Source organism: Hemitrygon akajei, chromosome 21 (genome assembly GCF_048418815.1).
Source record: "Hemitrygon akajei chromosome 21, sHemAka1.3, whole genome shotgun sequence".
In the NCBI taxonomy this organism is placed as follows: Eukaryota; Metazoa; Chordata; class Chondrichthyes; order Myliobatiformes; family Dasyatidae; genus Hemitrygon; species Hemitrygon akajei.
The window spans coordinates 67,179,306-67,197,256 of NC_133144.1; the positions used below are offsets into that span (position 1 = coordinate 67,179,306).

Consider the following 17,951-nt stretch of genomic DNA (forward strand, 5'->3'; position numbering starts at 1 on the left):
ATATGCGGTGGTCTTCCTGAACAATATCTTGCGTGTAACCTTAACAGAAGTCGTCCTAAAGTCCAAATGCACTACATTCACAGTCTTATCTTAAACCCAAGAACTATGGAGCAACACATACGCACACACACACACCCAAAATGCTGGAGGAACTCAGCAGATCAGAACGGAATAAGCAATCTATATTCCAGATTTAGACCCTTCATCAGGACACAGGTTCCCACGTTTAGATATTTGTCTCACCTCTCTTATGATCCATTGCCTTAGCCTGAAGTGAGAAGGAGAAAATACTTGCTCAAATTCTTCCTTATTTCTGTAACACCCAACTTCCTGGATTATTGCTGTATGTCTATTAACTATTTCAGAGAACGTCAGGGAGAAACAATTGTGTAATTCTCATATGAAGCAACAGGAACTAAATTCAAAATGGGATTATAATCTCATTGAAATGTGCACAGAAGGAGAGTTTTTGATTCTTGGTGTCAGACAGGCAATCCTGAAACAAAGGATTGTTTTAAACTGATTTAACTGCTGGTGAGCCAGTATCCTGGCAAAAACTACACCATGAAGACAAAAGAACTCCACGAGAAGAGTATTGAAAAGCACAGTTTGGTAATTAGATACAAGAAAATTTATCTAATTTTCACTGAATATCCCTTAGAGTACAGTTAAGTCAATCATCAAGAAATGGAAAAAATATGGCACAGGTGTAAATCTGCCTGGAGCAGGCTGTCCTCAAAAACTGAGTGACTGGACAAGAAGGGGACTAGTGAGAGAGGCCACCAAGAGATCTATGACAACTCTGGAGGAGTTACAAGCTTCAGTGGCTGAGATGGGAGATACTGTGCATACAACAACTGTTGCCCGGGTGCTTCGCCAGTCACAGCTTTATGGGAGAGTGGCAAAGAGAAAGCCACTGTTGAAAAAACTCACATGAAATCTCAGCTAGACTTTGCCAGAAGGCATGTGGGAGACTGAAGTTAGCTGAAAGAAGATTCTATGGTCTGATGAAACCAAAATTGAGCTTTTGGCCATCAGAATAAACTGTTAGGCATAAGCACTGCACATAATCAAAATCACACCATCCCTACCATGAAGCATGGTGGTGGCTGCATCATGCTGTGGGGATGCTTCACTGCAGCAGGCCCTGGAAGTCTTGTGAAGGTAGAGGGTAAAATGAATGCAGCAAAACACAGGGAAATCCTGGAGGAAAACCTGATGCAGTCTGCAAGAGAACTGTGACTTTGGGAGAGTTGTTTTCCAGCAAGACAATGACCCCAGGCATAAAGCCAAAGCTACGCAGGAATGGCTTAAAAACATAGATATAAACAAGTTAATGTCCTGGAGTGGCCAAGTCAGAGTGCAGACCTCAATCTATTGATAATTTGTAGCTGGACTTGCAAAGGGCTGTTCACTCACAATTCCCATGCAATCTGACAGGGCCTGAGCAGTTTCGGAAAGAAGAAAGAGGAAAAATTGTAGTGTCCAGATGTGCAAAGCTGATAGAGACCTATCCACACAGACTCAAGGCTGTAATTGCTGCCTAAGGTGCATCTACTAAATACTGACTTGAAAGGGGTGAATACTATGCATTCAATTATTTTGTGTTTTATATTTGTAATTAATTTAGATCACATTGTAAAGATATGTTTTCTTTGACACAAAATAATCTTTTTCTGTTGATCGGTGTCAAAAAAGGCCAAATTAAATCCACTGTGATTCAATTTTGCAACACAAAACATGAAAACTTCTGGGAGGGAGGTTGGGGGAATATTTATATAGGCACTATATATTCTTATTCTACTTTATTATTATGCATTGCAATGTACTGCTGCCACACAACAACAAATTTCATGACAAATGCCAGTGATATCAAAGCTGATTGTGATTACTGGGGTCTCTCTTCCACCCATCTGAGGTGTTTATCAGAAGCACTGCAAATGCAAGGCTCTTCCATAGTCAATGATTCCTCCCATTTGTCCTGCAGTCTCTTTGACCCCGACCGTCAGGCAGGATGTACCGTGGCATTGGGACAAGGTCTGTTAGAATGAACAGCTTCATTCCCCAGGCTGTGAGACTACTGAACTGCCTGCCACTACCCAGGCCTCATCACTTATGAACTTCCAGTAGCATTATACTGTTTATATTTTCATCATAAATACACCTTATGCTAAATGTCAGTCTTTTGGGATATACTTTATTATTTGTTAATTTAATTGTGGTAGCATTATCTTATGTGTTGTGTGTGAGTTATATATACTGTGTTGTGAATCTTGGTCCAGAGGAATGTTGTTTTATATGGTGGTATACTTGTATAAGGTTGAATATCAATAAACTTGAACTTGAAGATTGCATGTAAGGGGAGTCAGCCTATTCCATTGTCAGTAAGAACATGGCTCAGCCTTGGTTTCACATCCCCACCTGTTACCCTTCATCACCTGTAGACCAAATACCTCTACCTCAGCCTCGAATATGTTCCATAGAACCAGGCCCTTTGGCCCAACATGGTCATGTTGCCCACCAGAGGTTCTCCCATTTACCTGCATTTGGCCCATATCCCTCTAAACATTTCCTATCCATGAACCTGTCCAGATGGCTTTGAAACATTGTAATTGTACACAAGAGATTCTGCAGATGCTGGAAATCCAAAGTAACACACACAAAATGCTGGAGGAACTCAGCAGGTCAGGCAGCATCTATGGAAATGAACAAACAGTCGACATTTCAGGTTGGGACCCTGGTAGATCATTTCATATCCCCACCACCCTCTGCGTGGAAAACTTGCCCCTCAGTTCCCCTCTCAACTTAAACCGATCCCTTCGAGTTCCCCTACCCTTGGACCATTCACCCCTCCATGCCCTTCTTGATAGTATATTCCTCTATATGCTCACCCCTCAGTCTCCTACACTCCACTCCAGGGGTGTAAAGTCCCAACTAATCCAGTCTCTCCATTTAACTGAACCCCTCCCCCAGTCCTAGTAACATCCTTGTGAATCTTTTCTGCGCCCTTTTCAACTTGGCATCATTCCAGTAGGTGGGTGATCAAAACTAGGATAAACTGTTCTTTGATTCAGTGACTCCCCCTCCAAAGTGCTCTGGGATAGAGAATTCCTCGGAGAGAAGGAATTCCTCTTTTTCTCAGTCTTAAATGACCAAACTCTCATTCTAAAACTCTGTGTTGTTTCCAGATAACCCACTTGAAACATCTGCTCAGTTCATCCACCCTTCAGACATCATCCACCCACCCCCCCCAACAATCTAAAATGTTCCAGAATCAGAATCACTGACAAATGTTGTGCTGCCAGTACAGTGCAAGACATAGAAAAAGCTTACTGTAAGGTACAATAAAAAGTAAAATAAATGAATCAATCAATAATGTGCATCAGGAATATAGAGGTAGTGTTCATGGGTTCATGGACTGTTCAGAAATCTAATGGCAGATGGGGAGAATTTGTTCCCAAATTGTTGGGTGTGTGCCTTTAGGATCTTGTACCTCCTCCATGGTAGTAACGGGAAGAGGGCATGTTCCGGATGGGAATGGTCCTTGAGGAAAGATGAATCCTTCTTGTGGCACGGGCTTTTCAATGAGGTCACTCCTCATTCTTTTAAGCTTCTATTAATGTAGACCGAACTTATTCAACCAGTGCTTGTAAGGCAGCCTCTTCATTGCGGGAGTCAATTGAGGGAGCTTCCTCTGAACTGCCTCCATTGTAGGTACATATTGAATCTCTAGTCCAACATCCTAGGCACCTGACTGGAATCAGATCACAGAAATTCCAGGCCACAGAAACTTCTCCTTGATTATCTTCTTCTGAACAGGAGAATTGTTCTCTTTAAGTTAGTGAGACAGATGTGGAGAATGAAAGGTGGAGGTTTCCAAGAACTGTCCTTATCTCAGAGTTTCCATAAGTTGGAAACAGTGTTTATTGAGAACATGGAATTAACTCTCATCTCTTTAGTTTATTTTAGATATTTGATAGATGTTAGTTATAATTAGTTAATTTGTTCACATCACTCCTATACTCAAACATGCCAGACCACAAAATGTCACACCAGAGAACTTCAGCCTGTATATCCCTCTATAAATAAGGAGACCAAGTGCATTAAGTATGCCAGGAACAATTGCACCAGCTGAAGCAAGACTCCACTGTATTTAGATGAAATTACAATATATAATCTTTCCATCTGTGCCGGGTTGAGTGCCGAGCTAGCCACTCGGCCTCATAAAAAACCAGGGTTGAGTCAGGAACGTTCATACCGTGACCCGGTTAATCCGAAAGGAGACCAATCCTGACACCACATGCCAGACAAGAATGGCTGACTGTCTGGTGTGACAAGCTATGAAATGAACAATATAGATTAATTATAGATTACATATACAATATATTAGATTAGATATTAGCTTTAGATGAGAAAGTCTTCAGATGCTGGAAATACAAACAACACACAAGAAAAGCTGGAGGATCTCAACAGGCCAGGCAGCATCAGTGGAAAAGAGTAAACAGTTGACGTTTTGAGCCAAGACCCGTCATCAGGACTGGAATAAAAGGATGAAAGTTAGAGCAAGAAGGTGGGGGGAGGGGAGGAAGAAGCACAAGGTGATAGGTGGTAAGTGAAACCGGGAAAGAGTGAGGGGTGAAGTAAAGAACTGGGAAGTTGATTGGTGGAAGAGATAAAGGTCTGGAGAAGGGGGAATCTGATAGGAGAGGCCAGAAGACCATGGAAGAAAGTGAAGGGGGAGCACCAGAGGGAGGTGATGGGCAGGGAGAGAGATAAGGTGAGAGAGAGGGAAACAGGGATGGGAATGATGAAGGTGGGGGACAACTACCTGAAGTTTGAGAAATTGATGTTCATGCCACCAGGCTGGAGGGTTCCCAGACAGAATACGAGGTGTTGCTCCTCCAACCTGAGTGTAGCCTCTTCACAGAAGTAGAGGATGCCATGGACTGCCATTTTGGAATGGGAATGGGGAGTAGAATTGAAATGGGTGGCCACCAGGAGATCCCATTTTTTTCTGGCAGACAGAGAGTAAGTGCTCAGTGAAGCAGTCTCCAAATCTCTATCAGGTCTCACCAATATACAGGAGGCCACACCGGGAGCTCTGGATACAGTAGATAATCCCAACAAACTCAGAGGTGAAATGTCACCTCATCTGGAAGGACTGTTTGCGTCCTAAATAGGCATGAGGGAGGAGATGTCGGGGCAGGTGCGGCGCTTGTTCTGCTTGCAAGGATAAGTACCAGGAGGGAGATCAGTGGGGAGGAATGAATGGATAAAGGAGTCGCATAGGGAGTGATCCTTGCAGAAAGCGGAAGGTGGGGGGTGGGAAAGATGTGCTTGGTGGTGGGTTCCCATTGCAGATGGTGTAAGTTATGGAGAATTATGTGCTGAATGCAGAAGCTACTGGGGTGGTAGGTGAGGACAAGAGGAACCCTATCCTTGGTGGGGTGGTGGGAGGATGGGGTGAAGGCAGATGTGTGAGAAATGGGAGAGATGCGGGTGAGGGTAGGGTTGATGGTACAGGAAGGAAAGCCCCTTTCTTTTGAAGAAGGAGGACATTTTATTAGTTCTAGAATGAAAACCCTCATCCTGAGAGCAGATGTGGTGGAGTTTGAGGAACTGAGAGAAGGGGATGGCATTGTTACAAGTGACAAGGTGGGAAGAGGTATAGTCTAGGTAGCTGTGAGAATCGATGGGTTTCTAAGAGACCTGCTGAGTTCCTTCAGAATTTTGTGTGTGTTGTCTATGTATTAGTTTTATTTGCTGCATGTCCATCAACACTTTGAAACATACAGTGAAATGCATCACCAAGGAGGATGCGCTGGAGGCATCCCACAAGTATCGCCATGCACCTGGCACCAACGTAGCATGCCCACACTTGGCTAATCCTAACTGTACATCTGAGGCAACCAAACCACCCAGAGAAAACCCATGTGGTCACAGGGAAAATGCACAGCACACAGCAACAAATCCCACTGTCCAAAGACGTACTGGTTAGTAGATTAGTTGGTCGGTGTAAATCAGGAATTGAAACCTGATCAGTGACTGCTGGTGCTGTAAAACATTACGTTAACCACTACCCGACTGTACCGCCCTGTACTTGCAATGAAGCTTGAACATTTCATTTGCTCTCTCATTTCCGTACCGTCCTTGTACAACAATATTGTGTTTCATGTACGAGAATTCTCGCTTGCCAAATTGCACTTTCTCTTCATTTGCACAATATTTGGATTTCTGCTCTTCCTACCACAACTCCTCACAATATACCCCCATACAACATTTTTGACACCTTTGCTCTGCCTATCTACATCTGTTTGCCAACTTGAAAATGAAGGGTAACCACCTGGCTGAGATAGAATGCAGAGTGGTGTAGTGGTTACTGCAACACCGTTGCACCTCAGGGTGCTCCGGTGTTCAGAGTTCAACTCTGGAGCCGCCTGTAAGGAGCTTGTACATTCTCCCTGTTAACTGCATGAGCTTCCTCTCAGTCCTTTGGTTGCCACCAACAGTCCAGTGACTTACTGATTAGTAGGTTAATTGGTCATTGTAAGTTGTTCTGTGATTAGGCAAATGGTGGGTTGCTAGACAGTGTGGCTTGCTGCGCTGGAAGGAATTGTTCTGCACTGCATCTTAAGATAAATAAAACTAGTCCTGCAGTAAAATATTCTGAAAACCTTGGTTCTTGCTTGAGATTTAAATTAATTTTTAATTAATTCACCAAATAATTACTTTTTGCAAAGTAAGTGGTCCTAAAAATCAATTCCATGGATATGCATCGTAGTTTCCTGATGCAAGTATTGAAGAGCATGGATTTTAAAGCCAATAAAAGAACAACAAAATCTATTACGCAGGAAATTCTGCAGATGCTGTAAATCCAGAGCAACATGCAGATATGGTGAAGGAACTCAGGAGGTCAAGCAGCATCTATGGAGAGGAATGAATAGTCGACATTTCAGGCCAAGACCCTTCAATTGGACTGGAGAGATGGGGGAAAGCCAGAAAACTCCTCCCACCTTCTTATTTTGGCTTCTTCCTCTTTCTCTTCATAGATGCCACCTGACCTGCTGAGTTCTTCTAACAAAATCTATTTATGGAATTTGAACTCTTTTCTTAGCTATATGTGTATATTCCATGCTCTTCTGAATGTCCCTCCATAGCCAGCTCCTCCAGAGTCTGGGACCTCAGCAGTGAACACAACTGCTTCTCTTCTGACCACAAACACTGGGTGTTTCAGTGAGTCAGCTGCCACAGCAGTGTCCAGTAGAGTCGAGAATTACCTTCTAAAGATAGCTCTCCTAACTCCACAGCAACACACAATTTGCTGGATGAACACTGCAGGCCAGGCAGCATCTAGAAAGGAAATGAAGTGTCAATTTTTGGGCTTAAGACCTTTCATCAGGCTTTTTCCCCTGAAACTGGGTAAGACTAGAACTAAAGGTCATAGGTGTAGGGTAAAAGGTGAAATATTTAAGGGAAATCTGAGGGAGAACTTCTTAACTAAGAGGGATTAGAGTTTTATTTCTCAAATACACTTGAAAACATATGGTGAAAGGTGCCATTTGCATCAACAACCAACAGAGTCTGAGGATGTGCTGAGGGTGTGCACAAGTATTGCCATGTTTCCATTGCCAACATAACAAGCCCACAACTTACTAATCTAACCGGTAAATCTTTGCAAATGTGGGAGGAGGCCGGTTCACCTGGAGGAAATGCCCGTGGACACAGGGAGAATGTACAAACAGCTTACGGACAGCAGTGGGAATTGATGGCACTGTACAACATTACACTAACCACTACACCAGTTAGTAGGTTAATTGGTCACATGGGGGTAATTGGGCTGTGCGGGCTCATTACCGTGCTGCAACTCTAAAACAGCTAAATAAATACAATTTGGGATGGGGCTACAGTCATGCTGCTGAAGGCAACAAAGCTCAGTTGGTAGATGCCGTAACCGCCCAACAGCCATAGCACATCTTCAGGTACTGTCCCCATTTCCGAGGCCACCTTCTGTTGTGTTTCTTTGTTCTACAGTGAATGCCCACAAGTAAATCAATCTCAGGGTTGTATGTGGTGATCTATATGTACTTTGATAATAAATTTGCTTTGAACTTTAAGATAAATACTTGGAGACAACATGACAGGGATCTGAGTCAGAACCGGGCGGTGATGCCATTACGATTGGCCACTGATAGAGGCAGCACCAACTGCATGTGCTTCGAATCGAGGGCCATTGGTAATGTGAATTTAAGCAGTTATTTTTTCAGAGGGTTGGGAAACCTACAACTGGAGGGCACAGGCTTAAGGTGAGTGGAGGGAGATTTCATAGGAACCTGAGGAGCAACGTTGTCACCCAGAAAGTGGTCAGTAAATGGAATGAGATGCCAGAGGAAGTGGTTGAGACAGACAACTTTTAAAAGGGACTAGGACAGGCACTTGAGTGGTGGGATGGTGATACATCTCTACCACAGGAGATGTAAGGTGCCCTCCACTAGCCTGCAGTTCACTCGTGGGAAAGGTGTAGAACCTGCTTAGCTCCCAGCCAGGGTCACATAAAGCATTGGGAGCAGGTGGTGGATGGTCGTATGAGCAGCCGGTGCAGATCACAAGTCCTGATTATGCGACCACTGATGTCAGGCAGATAACCTCTGAAGAGTATTGACAATGGCTGGGGGTCACCCATCTTGTAAAGGCACTGCCCAGAAGGGGGTAATGGTAAACCACTTCTGTAGAAAAGCCTGCTAAGAACAATAATGGTCAAAGACCACGATTGCCCATGTCATTCGACATATCACATAGAGATGATGATGAAGACAGATACATGGATAGGAAAGGCATGCCGATCTTGGGAAAACGGGATTGATGGATGGAAATCCTGGTCAGCAGTGATTGGTTGGGTCGAAGGATCTGTTTCCATGCTGTATAACTCTATGGCTGAATTACTTTCGCCGATCTATAGTTCTCTGGCTCTAACAGACTGGCTGATTACTGACTGCATGGCTTGTAATAGTGGCTGTCTCCTAGTGTACCCTCGCATGTAGAGTAACCCACAGTAACAATGTGAAGTTCACAGCCTGGTATTCCCAGGATCACGAGAGTTTGCCTTAGACTCTACCAGCTTCATCATGGCCACAACTTTCCCCTCCATCAAGGACATCTTCAAAATGCAGTGTCTCAGGAAGACAGCATTCATCACTAATGACCCTTACCATCCCGGACATGATCTCTCCTTGTCACTATCATCCAAGGCCTGGTACAGGAGCCTGAAGACCCACACTTAATACTTCAGAAACAGCTTCTTCCCCACTGCTGAAAGATTTCTGAATGGTTTGAAAATCCACGAACACCACTTTGTTAATCCTTCTTTTTGCATTATTTATTCATTTTAATAATTTATAGTTTTTCTGCTGTCACAAAACAAATTCCACATAATTAAAGTCAGTGATAATAAATCTGATCTGATTGTGAGTCTTACTCTGTCTTTGAGATGTGGAGCTTGTCTTCAGGAAAATCCAAAAGTCGTTTAGTTTCCAAATGAAGCAATCAGTCCCCTCCCAAAGACCAGCCTAGTCTGAAACTTAAAAGCCGTAATCAAATCAAACTGTAGTCTCCCAGGAACAGAACTGGGCTTCCTTCCCTGTGTAATTCCACACAAACTGTTAGTTTTTCATTTAATTTTGAAAATAACTATTACAAAATTTAACTTACAGCAATATTCCACTGTCACCTAGTTCAAATAGACCAGTAGTAAACTCAAAAATACTTTATTTAACAATAATTTGTGTTCTATCCCGAATAATCTTATCTATATGTTGTTGTGTATTTGAATCAAAATTGGTTGAAACTTCCTTGAGTTCCAGTCAGAAAGATACAATACTAATTGATTATAATGGATTTGCAAAATCCATTGGAGCATCTAGTATGCCAGCATGTTGAGTATTAGAAGGTTACGTCAAGAAAGTCACATATTATCAAATGTTGGCTTCTTTTAGACAGTCATTGTCATCTTTGATTATAGTGTAGAGCCAAAGTTTGTTTTCCAGTAGTTACTTGTCCAACATTCTACTCCAGTGATGATGCTTGCTATACCAGCTTTAGCTGACACATTTCTTTTCACATGAGATTGTGGAAGTTGGTGCTGGAAACGGAGACCTTTCCATTCCAGGATCCCTGGTTGCAGCTGAGATCCTGGTGATCTCCCACATAGAGTGACATCTCTGGGTCTGAGTCTGCAGGTTATGAACATCACAGTTAGGTGAGGGGTAAACCCTACCCCTGCACCAAAAAATGTGTCTCCTTTGGAAATTTGCCATACAGGGTCTCCATAATAGGAGTCAGGGCAGTTCCCTGGAGAAGTACAGAGGAATGGGTAGTTGAAGATGAGAAGATGCATCTCAATAGTCAGAGCCCATGCTGTATGGTGAATAGCTTTTACCATAAGCGTTCTCTAGCTCCTCTGGGCAATATTGTCATTCAGTGTCAGATCATGGGGCAACATTATCTTTCAGTGGCAGATCGTGGAGCAATATTGTCCACAATATAAGTTTCATTGGCACTGAAGTCCCAGAGATGGAATGGCAATCTCCAATGTGCTGAGTGGCCTCATCACTACCAGTTTGCTAGTGCTGTTACATTAACAGGAAATCCTGATAGTTGAATAAAGACATAACTGATCTTTGAAAGTTCATATCAATTCCTGTCTAAGCACCACTGCAATACTCGAAGGATTTCTGATTGAGAAAGCAGGTTCTGTTTTTAAAGGCAACAACAGCCGATGTGTTACAAGGCCTGTTAATAGTTGTTTTCAGTTCCTCCCAGCAACAAGTCAGAATGCAGAGTGCGCAGATGAAATGTCACAGGCTGTACCTTACAGCTGTGACCCTGGCAGGAAATAGACAAAGAAAAAGGTCTGCTTTCAAAGAACACTATTTTCTTATTCCTTTCAATACACCTTCCAGACTCCTGAGTGGTCGAGACAGGATACATGTGGAAGATCACCCCTATACTTTCCTCCTTAAAACTATGCCTCCATATATCAGCCACTTCCATCCTGGGAAAAAGACACTGACTATTCATTCTATCTAAGTGTACTTTTATTGTTTAGTGGTTTGTTTGTCTGTAGATACAGCACACTAACAGGCCCTTCTGACCCAATGAGCCCACACCACCCAATTCAAGTTCAGGTTCAGATTTGTTATCATTCATCCATACATGAATAGCCATGAATGCAACCAAACTAAACAGCATTCCTCCATGGCCAAGTTGCAAGACCCAGTACCTACAGTCATACACAGTACAGGAGACAGATAGCAAGTAAACATACAGACACATAAAAAATAAAATCCCTGAGTGACATGTCCTATATATAGGTGCTGCATGGATGTTAGCATCAAGAATAAGCAGTTCTCAGCACTCCGCAGATGATTGTATGCATGCACGCCTACAATCCAGCTCACTTTCACCAAGTGAACACTGGAGAGCTGCACCCAAAGGACAGTCCTGCCCCCATCCCAGCATGGGTGCCTCCGGCATCTCTCCCGGGCTGCTGCAACAGGCTTGAGGTCTAGTCCTTCCTGCAATCGAGGCCACACAGCTCCCTTGCCATCTGTCTCACCCAATTACACACATGTGACCACTTAACCTACTAACCTGTACGTCTTCAGAATGTTGGAGGAAACCAGATCACCAGGAAGAAACCCACGTGATCACTGAGAGAATTCACTTAGCCTCCTGTGGATTCCCAATTAGCCACAGATGGATGATAACTAATATATTGTACATCACTGGCTCAGCACTGGACGCACTTTGGTTAAATGTGTGTGTGTGTGCGTGCGTGCGTGCGTGCGTGCGTGCGTGCGTGTGTGTGTGTGTGTGTGCGCGCGCGTGCGTATGGGAGGAAGGAATGGGGTTTGTTTTGTTGCTGTTGTCCTGTGTTGTTCTGCTGAACATTGTGGGCATGCTATGTTGAAACCAGAATGTGTAGCAACACTTGCAGGCTGCCCCCAGCACATAGTTAGGCTGTGTAGTTCGTTAATGCAAACGGCACATTTCACTCTATGCTCCGATATACATGTGATAAATAAATGAACTTGAATCTGAAACCGGTTAATTTTCCTTCTCAGCCCCATTCTCCTGCCTTCTCTCCGTAACCTTTGACACCTTTACCATTGTTGAAAAACACAAGGAGATTAAAGCCTTCCTGGTTATGGCCAAAAACACAGGTTTAATGATATTGGAGTTGTGGTAAGGCAAGGGCTAAAGACAAGGATAGCCTGGGGACAGTTCTAGACAAACGGGACCTTTGAAGTGAGACCAATGGAGACTCCTCTGCTTACTACAGACGTGGTAGGTGGTGGTGACTATGACAGTGTGTACTCAAGTCAGGTGAGTAATGCCTCTGTAGTGAGACTTTTCTAGAAAAGTCTTCCTAAAACATACGTTCCTTTACACAATACAGGGTGCTGGAGACAGATGAGATAGGAATAATGAAAGGATGTGAAACACACCCAACAACTAAGGGACATTGTTTTACTGACACCAATGTATCATTGGTTGTTTGCTTGAAGCTTTGATTTGCTATTCCCATCTCTACTGTGAATGGCGATTGATCTTGCAAGCGAGGAATTCAAGCATACACAGTTTACCAAATGGTCAACATCTGTAACTAATAAGCCAATTCTGTTCAGACTTCAGAACAGTGTGGGTGACAGGGGCCATGGTGTTTTCCCTGTGCAGAACTAAAGTGAAAGGTATGCTTGAGCCATAAGGGTGTTTGTGTTGCGGGCCGAGTTACTTTAGCTATTTTATTAGCAACAACAACAGGCAAAAGAAGGTAACAGCACATTGACAATTGAGTGGACATGAAGATAAAGAGCCTGGCTTGGAGAAAGGAAGGAGCCCAGGAAAGCACCAATTGACCAGAAGTGCTGTTACCGAACAGAAATGAGAGTTACACTGGAGAGTGGGACCATTCCCCAAGAACAGCAGCCCACAGGCCTGATCTGGTAAGAAAAGGACTGCTTATAGTCAGAATCGGGGAGATCCAAATATAAAGATTTAACAGAAACATGAGGCTAGGATCTAAATGTTTTGGCCAGATGTTTTCAATCCATGTAAAATTCATACACATAAAAATATTGGCAGAGGTTTTCTCCAACCCAGAGGAGGTCCGGTCGTTCAGGCGAACAAGGTTCCCCAGTAGAACTTTGTAATTCTAAACCATCTGAGCACAACGGCAAAGCATTCTGTTCTGCCCCTTCTCAGTCAAGTACAGGGAAGTACGTGGCTAATTGTGACAAGTGTTAATACTTCACAGGTGACGGGGAGAAGGCGGGAGAATGGGGCTGAGAGTCAAAATAAATCAGTTTCTTATTCAGATCACTTGTACATCAAAATATAGAGTGAAATGTGTTGTTTCCATTGATAACTACCACAGCCTAGGATGTGCTGGGGGCAGCCTGTAATGTCTGAAAGAAGGTAATTCTGAAAACATTCTGTCCCAATGAACCTTTGGCTGAATGCTCGACTCTTTATGTTGATGTATTGTTGATCAAAAGCAGGAACTGTGTTAGCAGTGAACATCGGGGTGCAGTAGTTTAACTTGGCATGTTCCTACAACTTAAAACATCTAAGACGGCACATCGCACAAAAGACTCCTGTGAAGATTTGACATCTGGTAAGGCCATGGATCCCAGCGTCAAATTAATCACACAAAATGTGTTCAGCAATGTATGCTGTTGACATGTCGATCCAGATTTATCTGTTACATATGTGCAGCCCAATTTCATTCCCACATGTAGCTCCAATCGTTACGTTTGGGACCAGAAATGTGTGCAATGAAGCCCTCCCCCACCACTGCCTTTACCATATGGACCAGAATTAACTCTTTATCGTTGTGTCATGACAGATAGATGAAATATATATTAAGCGATTTGATTTGTCCTGCTACTGTTTTCTCATAGGTAGATTAGTCACAGAATTCCTTTAAGTAGCAGTATGCAAATTTCACAGCCAGATGAAAAGGCATTTTACCTCATCTGAATCATTAGGACTTGTTACCTTGTGACTTCAACATGCATAACCAGCGCATTTTTGTGAACCAGGTCTTTTGAAATGTATCGAATATTGAAAGGCCTAAATAGAGTGGATGTGGTGAGAATGTTTCCTATAGTGGGTGAGTCTAGCACTAGAGGGCACAGCCTCAGAATAGAAGTATGTCCCCTTAGAAGAGAGATGAGGTGAATCTGTGGAATTCATTGCCATAGACAGCTGTGGAGGCCAAGTCATTGGGTATATTTAAAGTTGAGGTTGATTGATTAGTAGGGTGTCAAAGGTTATGAGGAGAAGGCAGGAGAATGGGGTTAATAAATCAGCTATGATAGAATGGTGGAGCAGACTTGATGGGCCGAATGGCCTAATTCTACTCCTTATGGTCTTTAGTTACACAAACTGCTCTCAAAGTCAAGGTGAATTATGTATGCAACACACACAAACTGCTGAAGGAACACAGCCAGTTGGGTGGCATCTATGGTGGGGAATAAACAGTTGATGTTTCAGGTCAAAACCCTTCATCAGAACTGGAAAGGAAGGACAGAGAGACCAGAGCAAGAAGGTGGAGGGGGAAAAGGAGCACAAGCTGACAGGTTAAAGGTGAGACCAGGTGATGGTGGCTACAAAGTAGTCTATAAGTAGGATGGGTTCTTCAGTTTTAACTGTGGACTCATTTGTCTAAAATAGACATTAATGCTTTGCAAATTTGCATTGTGAAACAAACGTTACCCTAGACAGGAATAAAAGAATAATCCCATCAGAATCAGAATCAGGTTTATCATCACTGGTTACATGAAGTGAGATCTGTTGTTTTATGGCAGCACCACAGAGCTAAGGGAAGAGTGGGGCTTGTTTTGCCGGAGTTCTTTAGTTGCTAGTTGTGTTCTCTGCTGTTCTGCCGAGTGTTGTGGGCATGCTATTTTGGTGTCTGAATGTGTAGAAGCACTTACAGGTTGTCCCCAACACACCCTTGGATGTGTTGATTGTTAATGCAAATGATACAATTTACTGTATGGTTCTACGTACACATGGCCAATAAACTTAAATCTTGAATTCAGCTTCAACCAGTGATATTGAGCACTCCTTAACAATAAAAACACCTTTATTTCTCCAATTTCTAACAGTACACTTCATTGTTCTTGGCAGATCTTGTTTCCCTGCAAGGTATCTACAAAATGTTCCTTGGTATATCTTTGATATTTCATCTGCAGAATAGGGTCCATGAGTCAGAATCAGGTTTATTATCATTGACATATATCATGAAATTTGGTGTTTTGTAGCAGCTGTACAGTGCAATACATGAAATATACTATAAAATAGAATAAAAACTCTATGTATATGTAAATACATATGTGCTGGACTGATGTTATAATCTTTAAAAACTATTTCTGCAGTTACATAAAGCACTTTGAGCAGATTGCTCCAAGGTTATAATAATATTCCCTTGACAACATGTTATATTTTTTGAAAGATTCTGTCAGATATTTTCCAGTTCCCAGTAAGTGCAAAGCATTCTGGAGTTCAGACCGCCTGCCAACATTCCAAGGTTTGGCTTAGCTCAGCCAAATTTAGACAACACCATCCAAACAAAATGATAGTAACATTACAAGCCTCTGCAAACTTGTAGGAAATCCAATCTGGGATCTGCTTCCTCATGTTACAGGGCATTATGTACGTGCAAAGCCCCAGCAATGCTTAGCTGACTCTCATCCTTCTGCACAAAAAGAAAATAATCCAAGCTGATTCTGACTGCGTCAGCAAACGTTCCCTCTGACTAAGCTGCTAAAATCTGGGTTGGCTCACTTTCGATCCGGGAGCTGATTATAAAGGACTACGGCACTAGAGCTGTCTGTAGCTCTCCACCAGTTGGCACCATGGCTCCTGGTAAGCCCCATGCTATTTACACAAACCTCATAGGAAAAAGGAAAAAAACTTTAATTTTTATGATGTCCTTTGCAGTGTCCTGACTCCCAAAACCATCCGCCTCAGGAAAGCAGCCAACATAATCCTTCCATTCTGATCATTTTCTCTTCTGCCCTCTTCCGTCAGATGGAAGATACGAAGCTTTGAGAGCATGTACCACCAGACTCAAGGACACCTTGTATCCAAACCGAGGAACACAATTCCCTTACACTTAAGAATTTAATACAACACTCCAGATGTACCCCAGCCAGAGTTTTATGAAGTTGCTACATTACTTGTTGATTAAAGATAATTTTTGATAATTTTTTAAATGATTATAGTGGTTAGTGCGTAGCTTTACAACACGAGCGTTAAACTCAGAGTTTAATTGCTGCCACTCTCTGTAAGGAGTTTATACATTCTTACATTTCCTCTGGATGTTCTGGTTGCTCCCACATTCCAGTTAAGGTTAGGTTAGTAAGTTGTGGGTATGCTATGTTGCTGCTGGAAGTATGGCGACCTTATGAGCTCCCCAGCACAATCCTCGCTGATTTGATTTGACACAAGTGACATATTTTACGATATGTTTCAATGTACATTTGATAAATAAAGCTAATATTTAATTTCTTCCGTTTTGTTGTCCAATCTAAATCATTCACTAAAAGCCTGAAGTTTATCTTTATGAGGTGAAATGCGACAGTTCACTCATTTAGCAAAGAACCTGAAATTGTCCAAGGACATTCCTGTGAACGAAGATGGAAAATCATTTAACTTATTTTTAATTTAGAGATATAGCACGATAAACTGTGAACGAGATATAGCACGATGGCCATTTCAGCCCATTGAGTCCATGCTTGTGACGAATTAGCCTACTAACCCTTATGTCTTGGGAAAGTGGGAGGAAACTGGAGCTCCTGGAGGAAATCCACATGGTCACGGGGAGAGGGTACAAACTCCTTACAGACAGTGGTGAGAATTGAAGCCTGATTGCTGACACTGTACTACCATGCCACCGTTAGCATTTGATCAGGAAATTAGTTTGTAGGGCTTGTCTACTCCGTTGAAAGCAAAAAAGTTAACAGACTTGAAGTAAATTGCTTAGGTCACAGATGTAGGTAGTCAAGATGTCAATACCTTAGAATTATGTACTCCATTTGACAATTTGACAATTCACCTTGGGTCTTAGTTCAAGTTTTTAACAAGATGCTTGAGGCCATATTTTGTTGTTCAAACAACTTAACGGAGCTGGTAAACCACAACCATTAAAGAACCTGAACAGAATCCTTCCACAACAGCAAACAACATTTATTTTTTATTAAGAATATCTTAGGTACTTACGAAATGAGAGAATGAAAATTGGTAAAATCCTAAACCAGCTGAAAGCCAGAATCATTGCCATGGCACCGTCACAGTCAAACCCTGTACGATCAGACCGTGACTGGTAAGATACATAAAATACAAAGTACTCAGAAGGAAATACAAACCACATCCTGTAAATGGTGTAAAACATCGAGTGGTTCCTTTTCATTTGCAGCCAAGTGATTTGAATACCCTCAGTATAAAGTGAAGTCTTGGCTGTTGAAAATAGTATCTGCGTGTTACTATATTAAAAAATCAATCCTGCTTATTTTTTTCATAACTATTGTTTAAATTGGTTTCCCCGTCATAAAGATTACCGGTACACTTTAGACAGTAGGTTTCGTAAGTTGAACCAGCAATAGGAGCTTTGGTACAGTGTTAGTCAGGTGGGAAATTATTTCAGAGAGCCGTGATCTAACAGACTGACAGCAAGCTAAACATAAGTGACGAGGAGAAGGTGTTAGCCCATAAACTCACACAAAGACACTGGCTTTATGGAAGCTCATAAAAGAACAAAGAGACTTTGTAAGTCTTTAATTCAAAGAGCGTGAGATCAAGAGTCAGGGTGTGATGCTTCAGCTTTATTAAACTCGTTGCGCTGCACCTTTGGTATTCCATTCAAGTCTGGTTGCCCCATTACAGGA

General features: G+C 42.5%; 1 protein-coding gene across 2 annotated transcripts in view; it reads right to left on the bottom strand.

Moving 5' to 3' along the window:
- The window catches only part of LOC140714401 (transmembrane protein 273-like), a 41,330-nt gene extending 23,940 nt beyond the window's left edge, over positions 1–17,390 (bottom strand). The window contains exon 1 of one of the 2 annotated variants that reach the window (XM_073025658.1): positions 17,287–17,390. In XM_073025658.1, coding sequence (XP_072881759.1) covers positions 17,287–17,347 — 61 coding nt within the window. In that variant the 5' untranslated portion in view covers positions 17,348–17,390. Of the gene's footprint in view, positions 1–243; positions 364–17,286 lie in introns of those variants that run through there. The other variant, XM_073025661.1, reaches the window with a different exon arrangement.
- Between the last annotated feature and the right edge of the window lie 561 nt (positions 17,391–17,951).